Source organism: Cebidichthys violaceus, unplaced genomic scaffold, assembly GCF_023349555.1.
Source record: "Cebidichthys violaceus isolate CVI_PGR_0920_01 unplaced genomic scaffold, fCebVio1.0.p SCAF_17, whole genome shotgun sequence".
Lineage (NCBI taxonomy): Eukaryota > Metazoa > Chordata > Actinopteri > Perciformes > Stichaeidae > Cebidichthys > Cebidichthys violaceus.
In genome coordinates, this window is record NW_027176340.1 from 2,903,232 (window position 1) to 2,915,275 (window position 12,044).

The following is a 12,044-nucleotide window of genomic DNA, read 5'->3' on the forward strand; positions in this document are numbered from 1 at the left end:
CGTTTAAGCTCTCAGTAGCTGTTGGATGTAAGTGATTCTTCAACTGAGTCAACATTATGCTCCATTTGCACAAAGAAATGTTGGAAAATTAAACAAAGTTTTTTTTTTTTTAAAGGCTAAATTTCATGCAGTCTTATCTGCAATTTCTCATTATCAACATTTCATTGTGTGCTTAACCACACCGTTTACTGCATCCGGTGTTCTGGGCCAATATACAGTTACTGCAGACGGTGTTACAGACTGTTGAAAGGTTACTCTTTGCACACACTGTAATTGCTTCGTCATATTACAGAATGAGACTGAGAGAGAGTGCCTTTGTGTGTGCCTTTGTGTGTGTGTGTGTGTGTGTGTGTGTGTGTGTGTGTGTGTGTGTGTGTGTGTGTGTGTGTGTGTGTGTGTCTGGATATATGTGGATTACTATGGATTCATCATATACAACGAATGCATACTGGTAGAGGTGACATGATGAGCAGGCGAGCAGCAGATATAATGTGAACATTCTGAATGTGTAAATATGTCGATAGTCGTTTTTGCTGATCTTATTTCAGCTCGGTGTGGTTTCTGGCAGAACACATCTCTGTGACCGAGGACCGGAGCCAGAAAAGGCTACAGCTGAACTGTACATGCTGACACATCGCCAGGATGTGTTAATAATAAACGGGAGTTTGTCTGATCCGCCCTAATATTGAAGAGGGTGAGAGAGCGTCTTATTTAGAAGTAAAAAAAAAAAAGAAAGATAGATTTTAGGCTGAAGAGGCAAGTTTAAATGTTGGAATAAAACAGTTCATGTATTTGATACATGACACCAAATGTTCCGAAAGAGAAAGTAGACTTGTTGTGAGTTTCAGTACAGAATTTGATACCCTAATAAATCATATTGGATTCTAACACCAACCGTACAACCTGCTCCTGATACTCCGCCTCATACGAACAGACGCCGTCCCGCAGTAAAACTAAACACGCACCTGCTGCACGCCTAACGCTTCTCTTCTCATACGCACGCACGCAACATGCACACGGGCATCAACGCACTGACCTTATGTGACATGGTGAATCAAACACGGCGCTCTCCCTGGCGCACACTGCATGAACTATTTATAATGTTCTCCCGAGTTGAATTATTGATGAACTATGTTTTCTGTCTCTCTACACTTTTTCTTCAACTCTGTGAGAAATTCGGCGTGTTTACTAATGATCCACTCAGGGCCTCTGTTTCGCTCTGAACAGAGGAGACGCGTCTATATCATAATAATGGACACACCCGAGTCGGATCAGTACGCCCGGCCAGCCGCGGAAACGGAAATGTTAGGCATATGGGAAAAACAATGTTTTAGTGAAACTGCTGCATGGGAAACATAATGCGGTGTGTCAAACACACCTCCGCCTCCTGTTTACTGTCAAGACGGAGCTAAAAGCACGGCTGTGGTGCCGGAGGAGCCGGTGCGAGTGGATGGAGGGAAATAAAAACATTTCGGGGATGAGGACTGACACGCGGCGCCCTGTAAATCAGATTGGAGACAATCCAGTGAGAACATCTTACCCTTCTATTTGCAACCACACTCTGGAGAGACGACAATGACGCGAGGTTGGTTTTAATCTCCTTGAGAGGCGTAATGGGGAGGAAACGGCCCCAAAACAAGGACGTCCTATATACTCAGAGCCGCACATGACTTTCAGCACTAATTGATGTGAAATATTGTGCAATGTAACAAACAGTTGGCTTCCTCTCACTCGTTATCTCTAATTGTCACTCTCTCTCTCTCCTTCCCTCCTCCTTCTCATTCTATCACCTCTTTCCTTTCTCTCCTCCTCCGTTCTTCCACTCGTTCTCGCACAGGCGCTGGCATTCGTCGTCTCATCGCAGATTGAAAAGGGACCGACTATTTATTTTTCTTTTTTTTTATTTGTATGATACAGCTCAGCCTAATTTGCTCTGAATGAATTATGCAGTGTGTCACTCATGGGGTGACGGAAAATGTATTTTCATGAATATTTCCATCATTTTTCTGTTATCCACAAGCTACAGATCCTCCTTAAGTACAGTTCCAGAGAATTCCATGACAGGATGTCTGTTACAAGTCATGCTTTAGGTGTGACATAGTAAAGGCGGGTGAACACTTAACAGGCAGTGTTTCTGAATCTTATACCGCATTTGTAATTAATTTAGGTCAATTTGTGGATATTTCTTTCACCTTTTCCATAATGCAGCATTTTCTTTTGTCAATGTAAAATCTGAAAAAGACCAAGGTGTGGCGAATGCTTTCTGAAGCTACTGTAGTTTAACGTTGTTCTTTTTAAATAGCTTTAATTACAAACTTACAGTAGCAGCTCATTTGCATTTCCTCCACATTGTTCTTGTCACTTTCTATTAAGAAGCAGCTGTCATCAGCAGGTGAGGACTTTATTTAATGTAAATTGTTTCTTCTTGTAGCCGGGAAAACAACAGCCTTTTGGAAAGGCGTTAAAACTCATTTGCTTCTAATAATAAAAAAGATCCTGAAACAGTTGAGCCATAAAGGAGAAGTCTGCTGCTATTATTATTATTGTCTAGATTATTGAAAACACTGAAATTCTACTGTCCTTGTAAGCTGATCCCACATAAATCAGCTGAAAACACTTAATACTTCAAATAAAAGTATGTATTCATGAGTGTTTTTTTTAAAATGGGCAGTACATCTTCAGTAATAACCAATGGGCTGAGAGTTACAGCCCGGGAAGGGAAGAATCAAGAAGAGGACAAACACATTGTTGGTTTTGGTCTTTTCATTTTGGTCTTTTCAGGATTTGTTGATAATAACAAAAATGTTAAATATCACTATAGCCTTGTCCTTTAATGCATTTCCAGTAACTGGTAAACAGTTGTCACTGCCCAGTTGTTCAGCCGCTGAGCACAGATTAAATTAAAGATTTGTTTTTTTGGCTATCATCCAGAGTGACTCAATAAAAAAATCAGACCAGACCGGCGACGACAAGAAATGATGCACTTACAGGCTTTGTCACCGCACCGTCATGAAAACAGGGAGCAGTGACACAAAACTTCAGGCGAGAAAAGACAGAGAAAAAAAAAAAAAGAAACAGAGAAACAGAAAAGTTTGGAGAGATCAGAAAAGGATGAGGAGGAAAAAATGTGCCAAACAGGCTGTGGAAATCACGCTGAGAAACCAAGATTCAAAGTACAAAGCCTCACACCATGTCCAAATGGTTCTCACCCACTCTGGAGCAACCAACCTTTCAGCTCACATGGAATGACAACAAAAGAACTGCTCACAGGTTTGGAAAGAATGCACCTTGTGCTGGATTGAGGCCGAAGCCAGCTGAGCAGAAACACATCATGCCTAATAGTCTCTCCTGAAAACAGAGCAACAGCAGTCTGAAAGTTTTCGTAGACTCTCAGCATCTTAGCAGCCGAGCATGAAAGGGACGCCTGACAAACAAATTATCTCTCTGTTTCCATAGCGATCTATGAATGGCCTGCGCTAGTGCCTGTGACAACCAGATGCCCGGGCAGACAAGGCTCGCCCATGAAAAGCCAGCGCTCTGCAGAAAGCCAGTTATTACTGCTATCATTCAATTGGATTTGATTTGCATAATTAAACTCTGTTATTGCCTGGCTTACTGCAAGTCCCTGCTCTTACCAACTGGATTCCCACCATGACAGAGGACTAAGGAGCACTTCAGGAAACAATATACCCTCAGCTAACCCCCGTGACTAATCAATACTAAGATGAACCATTAAATTGAACTTGATAAGGCCCCGTTTTTCTGTAGATGGGTCATATATTCCTGTGCAGCTCCGGGGGTAGAGTGCACACTGATGAGGTGAGTCACAGCCTGGACTTCACTCAGCTAACTACATGAAAGGCCCTGACGGAGCAGAACAGAGCGGGTCCGGTATGAGAAGCACTGAGAGCGAGAAAGAGAAGAAGCTCACGGGCTTACATAAAGCATTGTGTGTACAAGCTGCATCCAGAAACCCGCAACTTGAAAACACAATATCAATCCATCTTGTGCGGAAAATTGCACGACATATCTTAAAGCAATTTGTCGATCCCTCTGTATTAAGGAACGATCAATGAGGCACTACTCTTTACAAACACTACGAAAACAACAAGAACCAGCACTACAAAACGGGGATCATGAAGAACCAGCAGAGACGGAGCAAACGGAGACAATTGTCGGACAATTGACAGCACCTGAAGCACAAGAATCCTCTGTAAATTGCAGCTATTCCCGCCAAGAGCAGGCGGCCGAAAATGGATAACAACACAACCCATTCGACTGCGACATGACGCAGCATTTCTTCTGGAAACACATCAACAAATCATTTAATTTAGCAAATTCGTGGTCTGAAAGCCGTTGCAGACCAGTTGGCACATTGTTACACCTAAATGAAAGCCAACCAGTTCAAATCAGAGTCTTACCTCGACTAGGTGGGGAGTGGGATTGAATCCACACATGTTGCACACTTGGTGGTGGCACTGTGTGCAGGTGTTGTAGTTGGGTTGTTCTGCTGTGTTGCCGATGTTGAGGTTGGTCTTGCAGAGAGGACAACAAGCTTTGGGTTTAGTGGAGTCCGGAGGGGCGTGCTGCTGTTGCTGCTGAGCATGGGCTCGAGGCCCTTGTTGTGCAGGCTGAGGTCCTGAGGGTTTACCCGCCCCAGGCCCTGGACCAGGAGGTCCTCCTGGTTTGGGGGCCGTTTTGGGGGGCTGTTGTTGTGGTTGAGTAGTCTCAGATATGAGAGTGCTGGCCTGGTTAAGAAGAGAAGCACCGAAGCCAAACAGCTTCCCAAATGTCTGCTCTGGAGGTGGGGGCTGCCGTGAAGGAGAGCTCCCCGCACTGCGAGTCTGGTCGTGGCGGGGTGTGCTGGGGTTGGTGGGCGGGAGAGTTGCGGGACAGATCAGGCTGGGACGGGGCTTTGGCCATGCCGGGGAGAGCGACTGCCCCTGGAGGGAGCTTTACTTGGTGCTGACCTGGGCCAGCTGGACCCGCCTGTTTGATAGAGCCAGGCGCTGGATGGGCCTGCGCTGGATGTTGAGCCTGCGCCGGATGATGAGCCTGCGCTGGATGTTGAGCCTGCGCTGGATGTTGAGCCTGCGCCGGATGATGAGCCTGCGCCGGATGTTGAGCCTGCGCTGGATGTTGAGCCTGCGCTGGATGATGAGCCTGCGCTGGATGATGAGCCTGCGCTGGATGATGAGCCTGTGCTGGATGTTGGGCCTGCGCTGGATGTTGAGCCTGCGTTGTTGGATGATGGGCCTGCGCTGGATGTTGAGCCTGCGCTGGATGTTGGCCCTGCGCTGGATGTTGGGCCTGCCCTGGATGTTGGGCCTGCGCTGGATGATGAGCCTGCGCTGGAGGCTGCGTCTGAGGAGGGAGCTGTGTCTGGGGTGCAGGCTGAGTCGAAGCATCAGATTTAAGTTCTGGTTTGGCTGCATGAGACGGAGAGTGTATCTGTTGCTGACTCTTGGAGCGTGGTGTGGTCATGTCCATCCCCAACGCTCTCTGCATCTGACAGTTCAGACATAGCCACTCCTGAACCTGTGAAAGAAAGAGATAAAAAAACAACAATGACCATAAGCTACAGCATCTAGTCTCCATCGTGTAGTAAATAAACGACTGTGGAAATTAAAGAAAATAGTTCAACATATTGGGAAATAAGTAAATTTGATTGATGACTCTCTCATGTCTGTACCCTTTTTATGGATTAAACAATATAACGTGTTAATCAGAGAGCTTTAGAGGCACTGGGAGGCCGATTTTTTGGACAGCCAGGCTAGCTGTTTTCTTCTGTTTTCAGCGTGTATGCTAAGCTAAGCTAACCATCTGCTGATCGTAGCTTCATATTTACTGTGCAGACACATGAATGAATCTCACTCTCGGCAAGGTAACAAATATTTCCCCAAATTTCAAATAATACCTTTCTTTGATAAAAGGTTTAACTGACGGAGCAGTTGTAGATGATAAAAAGTGGATGCATTATTTAAATAATAAGATATCTTTCAAAAATATACCGTAACTTGGTTGTTTGCGCCTCCTCCCTGCATCCCCCTGGGGTTTTTTGTGCATGCTCCACTTTCTTTTCACTGTCCAAAGAGATTCAAGTAACATGAACTAAAAACTCAGAGTTGCCCTTGGGTGTGAATGTGAACATGAGTGTGTTGTCTGTGTATGTGATGGACTCGCTGCCTTCCCTTCCCCTCACCCAATGCATGCTGGGATAGCCTCCAGCCTGCTCTGAATAGGAAACATTGTGTATGGGAAATGATTGAATGAAAGAATAGTCGTGAATGATGTAAAATATCTCATTGAGGACGGATTTAGGCGTCCTGTGCCTCTGCGATGGACATTTATTGGTAAACATTAATTACCCATGAAACAAATGCGTAGGAAATAAATGTGACAGACGGGGGTGAACTCTGGACTTCTTCAATAAATCACGACTGCCGCTGATTAACTATCGTCCCTCGCATCTTTTCTGAGTGTCTCTTCCCTTTTTTCTTTACACAACATGTTCCCTTTCTCATTAAAATCCTCCCACTATTCTGCTCTTGTTCCTCCTGCTGTTGTAATTTCCTTTACGGCTTTGCTTCTCCTCTCTTCTTCTGCTCCATATCGGCACATAAGAAGGTCAAAGTCAGAAAGTGGCCATAGCGATGGCACATGGCCATACGTGGTAATTGGCATCCTGGTGCTTTGACAGCTGCCAAACCATCGGTAGCGGTCTTGGATTTGTGGTCGTCACATAACGCCTTAATGCATTATAAATGCAGTCGGAGAAAAGTTGTGTGAAGATTGGGGGGGCGGGGGTTGGAGGTCTGGGGGCTCAAAGGGTGAGGTGGGAGGCCTGGACACTCTTTTTTTCCCTTTATACCTTTTGAGTAAAAAATTCACTTTTAGACTGTAAAAAGGGGGATTCATAAAGATTTTGGGTTTCGGCTTCAGCAGAGAGGTTTTTCGTACTCTGGGAGCTGCTGATGCGATCCTCTTTACTTCTGCCGCGGAATCAAATGTCTCCGCAAACCTGTGGCCACGGGCATGTTGATTCACAAACAAGCTCACAAACAACACGCCCATACACGTTGTCTATGAGGGACGACTACGAAGAATCCCCACAATTCATGTGCACAATATTATTTTAACGAGATCTCTGTCCTGTAAGATTTGCTCAAACTACTTCCTGTGAAGTAGAATTGAATATTACTATTTCAAACACAACCAACACACTTTTACTCTTCATGTTTGACCCAAACTAGCTAATGCTAAAGTATCATATAGTACGGACTATAAATTTGAATAAATATGTTTCGGTATAGTAATATTTTGATCGAGCAGTATTTGTGATTGTTTGTGGATTTCATGCTGTGCTCATGTAACTTGTTACTGATGCTGAACTTCTTTATAAGGTTTAATTGCAAAATGTGACTGATGTCGTTCCATATCTGTTAAAACATTTCATACAAACTAGCGCAGTAGTTGTCACTTCACAGTTTAGCTGCAGCGCTATGATTCACTGGACCCAAAGTGTAGTATCGCTCCACATAATGCCAAACACTGACTCACTGCTGAGCTCTGACTTCTGGTTTAACAAGAAATTCTGCTTGAATAGTAACTTAACTCCGACGATAGCGCCTAACTTTACTATAACCAGACGGAACTACCGCTTTGCTTTCTTTATTCCGATCCGACTTTTTTAAGTCCCCCAAGGTCCCGTCCCAAGTTCATCTGTTCTGTAGGTTTTCATTTCAAATTGCACTGTTCACTATTCTAAAATGTGTAATAACCACTCCACCTGCCTTGCAGTATTTCTCAATCCGTCTCCAAGTCAGTCATCCGGTCGGTCAGTCGGTCCAGTCTCGGTCAGTACAGACAGAGTAAGTCTCGGGCTCAGCAGCATCTTTGCCTTGTGCCTGGCTCCCGCCCAACCCTCAGTATGGTGGAGAGATGAAGCCGCGGTTTTCACTGTCAATCGGGGAAGCCGAGACGCCGGGGAACAGAGGTGAACCCTCGGGACAGTCAGAGTAATGTGGACAGTGAAAAAAAAACAACAACACGGGACTCTTCTTCCAATCAGAGATTTACAAGTGGGAGCTCCTCTTTCCATCATTTTTATTGTCCTTGATTTTTTTTTTTTTTTCTTCACTAAATTACAGTTAGGGTAATCATATTTAAAGCCCATTGAGGGGAAAACAAACCGGGGAAAAACAAAGAAAGCAGCTGCTGGGAGGCCAGGCAGCTATTTATCAATTCCATCGTGTCTCTGCTTGCCTCCGCCTCATCTCTCCATCTCATTCCTCTCTGGGGTCCCCCTTGTTATGAGGCAATCATGTGGATCTTTATGAAATCTGATCTGTATCAGCAAAAAAAACAAGCACACTGCACACTCTGTCTCCTGCCCTCCTTCTCTACAAAGCTCTCTGTTGAAACCCTCCATCTTGTCCTCCTTCACCCATCTTTATTCCTCCGTTTTATCTGCATCTCTCGCATCACACCACTCCCTATAACTCTCCTCCTCCAGCTCCATCACCGTCTCCATCTCAAGTACTGTATACATTTTTGATGGCTCTCATCCGGCTTTGCTTACGCACGTGGATCCAATTCCTGCCTAAGCTTGCTAAATGTGTGTGTTTGTGTGTAGGTGTGTGTGTGTGTGTGTGTGTGTGTGTGTGTGTGTGTGTGTGTGTGTGTGTGTGTGTCTAGTGGTAGGCTGCACGTCAAAGGTCAAAAGATGCGACCGGAGATCACAGTTCTGTGAGAACTCAGCGTCTGCCAACAGGATGCTCGAGCAACGTGGCTTCATGCAGAACAGCGACTCGCTGCCAGAAATAGAACCTTTTAGCAGCGAGGGCCCACCGGTTCTTGGATATGGATCAAATCATGAGAGCAAAGCATCCTTATTAGCACCACACACACACACACACACACACACACACACACACACACATATTTATACGTTGAATTTTATGCTTTGGGTAAGATCTGATACATATACTTCATCATCTCAACTAGCAATTATTTTAAATACATTTGGAGATTGATTGAATTTCACAATTTATGAATTGTTTGGTCTGTTTAATTGTAATCACATTTCCCTAAAACCTGACGTCTTCAGGTGTTTTCTTTTCTTCAACCAAACGTCCAAACCCAGTTATTAAGTAAAGCAGCACTTCCTCACATTTGAGGAGTTTGGAACTAGACAATTTTTTGGGTGATTAAGTTATTAATTGAATTATAGCGGCAGCAGACAACATCTATAGCTCAGATGTAGTCGAGAGTCACTCTGTGTCGATGACTTAAACTGAGAGCAGATTCCAATCCTGTGTTTTGATTTTCGATGGAGGGGGAAAAACTGCTGTTCCTCGTTGGATCACGTATTAGAGTATTTTAGCAGCACTGACCTATAAAAACATCCCTGTGACCCCAAAATGATCCTAAAAGACAGTGACAGCTGAGGAGAGAAGTAGAAGGGAACCTTGCTTCACACACACACACACACACACACACACGTTAGATCATAACCCTGCATGCATCACATATAGGTCCACAGAGTTACCCACTTTTCGTTTCTTCCCCAGTTTGTTGACAGGAGTGAGACATCATGCGCTTGAGTTAAGAACACGCTCTGAGACCGAATCAGACAAAGGAGGAAGCTCTGTCCCGGAGATCACAATGCGGTATCACCATGCAGTACTGCACAGCAGCTGAGCACTGCAGTTCGGGGATCAGCATGCTTGGAATGCAGCGGTTTATCAATTCCTTGCAAATTGGGGCCAGAAGACATTGAAATTCCTCACAATGCCCCCCCCCCCCCCCCCCCCCCCCCTCACTCTCTCTCTCTCTCTCTCTCTCTCTCTCTCCCTTTTCCTGTCAATTTGTCTCTTCCTGCCTCTGCTCACCCATGTCAGTGCTACAAGCAACGAGTACAATCTCAACAACACACATCTGTTTTACTCCTATCATTGCCAAGCAGGGAGCTGCATTCATAAAAAAAAAAAGAAAAAAAAAAAAAGAAAGAAATTAGACGAGTAGATTTATGAATGGTTGTGGAAAAAAAAAAAAATGGCTGTTAAATTTATGTTCATGCTGTTTGTTGTGCTGGTGCAGAGTCAGCCACAGCGTAGCGGAGGATACAGGAAACAGAGCGGTAGTGTAGAACATGATGTCTTGGTATCCAGAAGATGGAGACACGATGTTCTTAATGTTCAAGGCTGCATTTAGTGCCGTTGTAGTTTAGTTTTGTTTATATTGCACAAAGACCAGATGCATATGCGTTTTAGTGCTCATACATTACTGTAAAGGGTAGCTATTATCAGATAATAGACAACAAAATGGTAGCGAACACCTCCGCGAATGACGAACATTACCATAACCATACCTTTGAAACAAAAAATTCAATTCAGAAGCTTTCAAAGAGACATATTTCAGATGAACAGATAAAGGTCGTTTTCTATTAAATTCCATTAAATTTGTGCTTTTTAAGTGTTAAGAAATCAGAATGTCTGACAGAATGATAGAACTTTAGATGTGAAATGTAATTCCCAATCTGAAGCGCTGGCAGAATAAAAAAAAAAGAAACATACAAATCACTTCAATACATCTCCATGCTGCGCCGATACACAAACAATGCGACCCACGCACAGTTTGGTAAACTTGTGAGTTGCATACGAAATGACAAAATCACCATATTGTCACCGTGTTGCAGAAAGTGAGCTTTCAATGTGTTTGTCCTATTCTTTTACAAAAATGGGCTGAAGACACGCAGCTGCCCCTCCTCAATTCAAAACAGATTGAAAAGATGCGATGCTTCCTATTATTCCCTGCTGCAAGCGGAGCATTTTAAATGCAGCTAGTCAGGGGGTAATAATCAAAACCAGTTGTCCCAGATTTAGTGTGTGGCACTCCTCATTGCAAAAATATTTTTTGGTATATGCAAAATTCAGCATGTAGTGTCTCAGCTGGATACCTGACCCCAGTTCGTACTGTTCGTCCACTTAAAGCTCCAGTCTGCGATTACAGCCCGGTGCAACGTGGGGAAAAAAAATGTCACAATGAACACTATTTTCGCAAAACATTTTCTGTATTTTGATTTACGGACACACTGTACCTGTTCAGTGAGATGTTCCCTGTCTCGGGATTTACAGTAAATAGGATTATAACATTTATTGAAAACACACATTGTAATACTAAGATAACCTACATTTCATTTCCAAAACATTAGGTATCATCTCAGACGTCAGACAGGCAATAATGATAATTGACAATATGTGCATGCTGTCAGAACTTAGATGATTAGACATATTTATGTCATATCTGTTGTATGATAATGATCTAATAAGTATTTCATACAGTTTGTATCGTATGTGTCAAAGGGGAAACAGCTTTGTGGGGGGGTTTTTTTTCGGAAGTAGCAAAGCCTCAGTTGCTAACTCAGCAAATGAGGCACACAGGCAGGCAGACTGCTACTGTCTTGTTGGTGGGAAATTAAACGACGGTTCACTTTGTCCACCCTAATAATGAAAGAGCTCATTTTTTCTGCAAAACCTTTGATGACAAGCAATTAGCCTCGAAAACAAAAATGAATAAACTTCCATTCAGAATATATTAAAACTCGTTAATTCTTTCAAAATCCTCCAGCACAGATTACAAAAACCTGAACTACAAAGAAACTGGTATTTTCCCCAAAATCTGTCTAAAACTATATATATATATATATATATATATATAATATATATATATATATATATATATATATATATTGTATGAAACATTCCAAGTTGAAATGTTGATAAATCACATCCTGACTCTCTGCATTCATCACATCCTGCACACCAGCCATGCTGTCCTTCGCTACAAAGCTAAAGCTCAAGACAATGTTATTGACAAATCCGTATAACAACCTTATTGTCTCCCACTTTGCCGAATATGAATGCCATTGAATCTCTTGAGCCACGCGATGGGAAAGTTAGAGGGGGGATTAGAGATGTCTGATGCTAAATATTTGAATTAATTTGAGGGGATTAGGAACAAGTCTCTGGCTCCCTCGAGGT

The 12,044-nt window shown here is 43.5% G+C and overlaps 1 protein-coding gene across 1 annotated transcript in view; it reads right to left on the reverse strand.

Moving 5' to 3' along the window:
* Positions 1–5,542, reverse strand: part of bsnb (bassoon (presynaptic cytomatrix protein) b) — a 40,165-nt gene extending 34,623 nt beyond the window's left edge. The window contains 2 exon segments of the mRNA XM_068712102.1: positions 4,422–4,862; positions 4,864–5,542. Coding sequence (XP_068568203.1) covers positions 4,422–4,862; positions 4,864–5,508 — 1,086 coding nt within the window. The 5' untranslated portion in view covers positions 5,509–5,542.
* Positions 5,543–12,044: the final 6,502 nt, after the last annotated feature.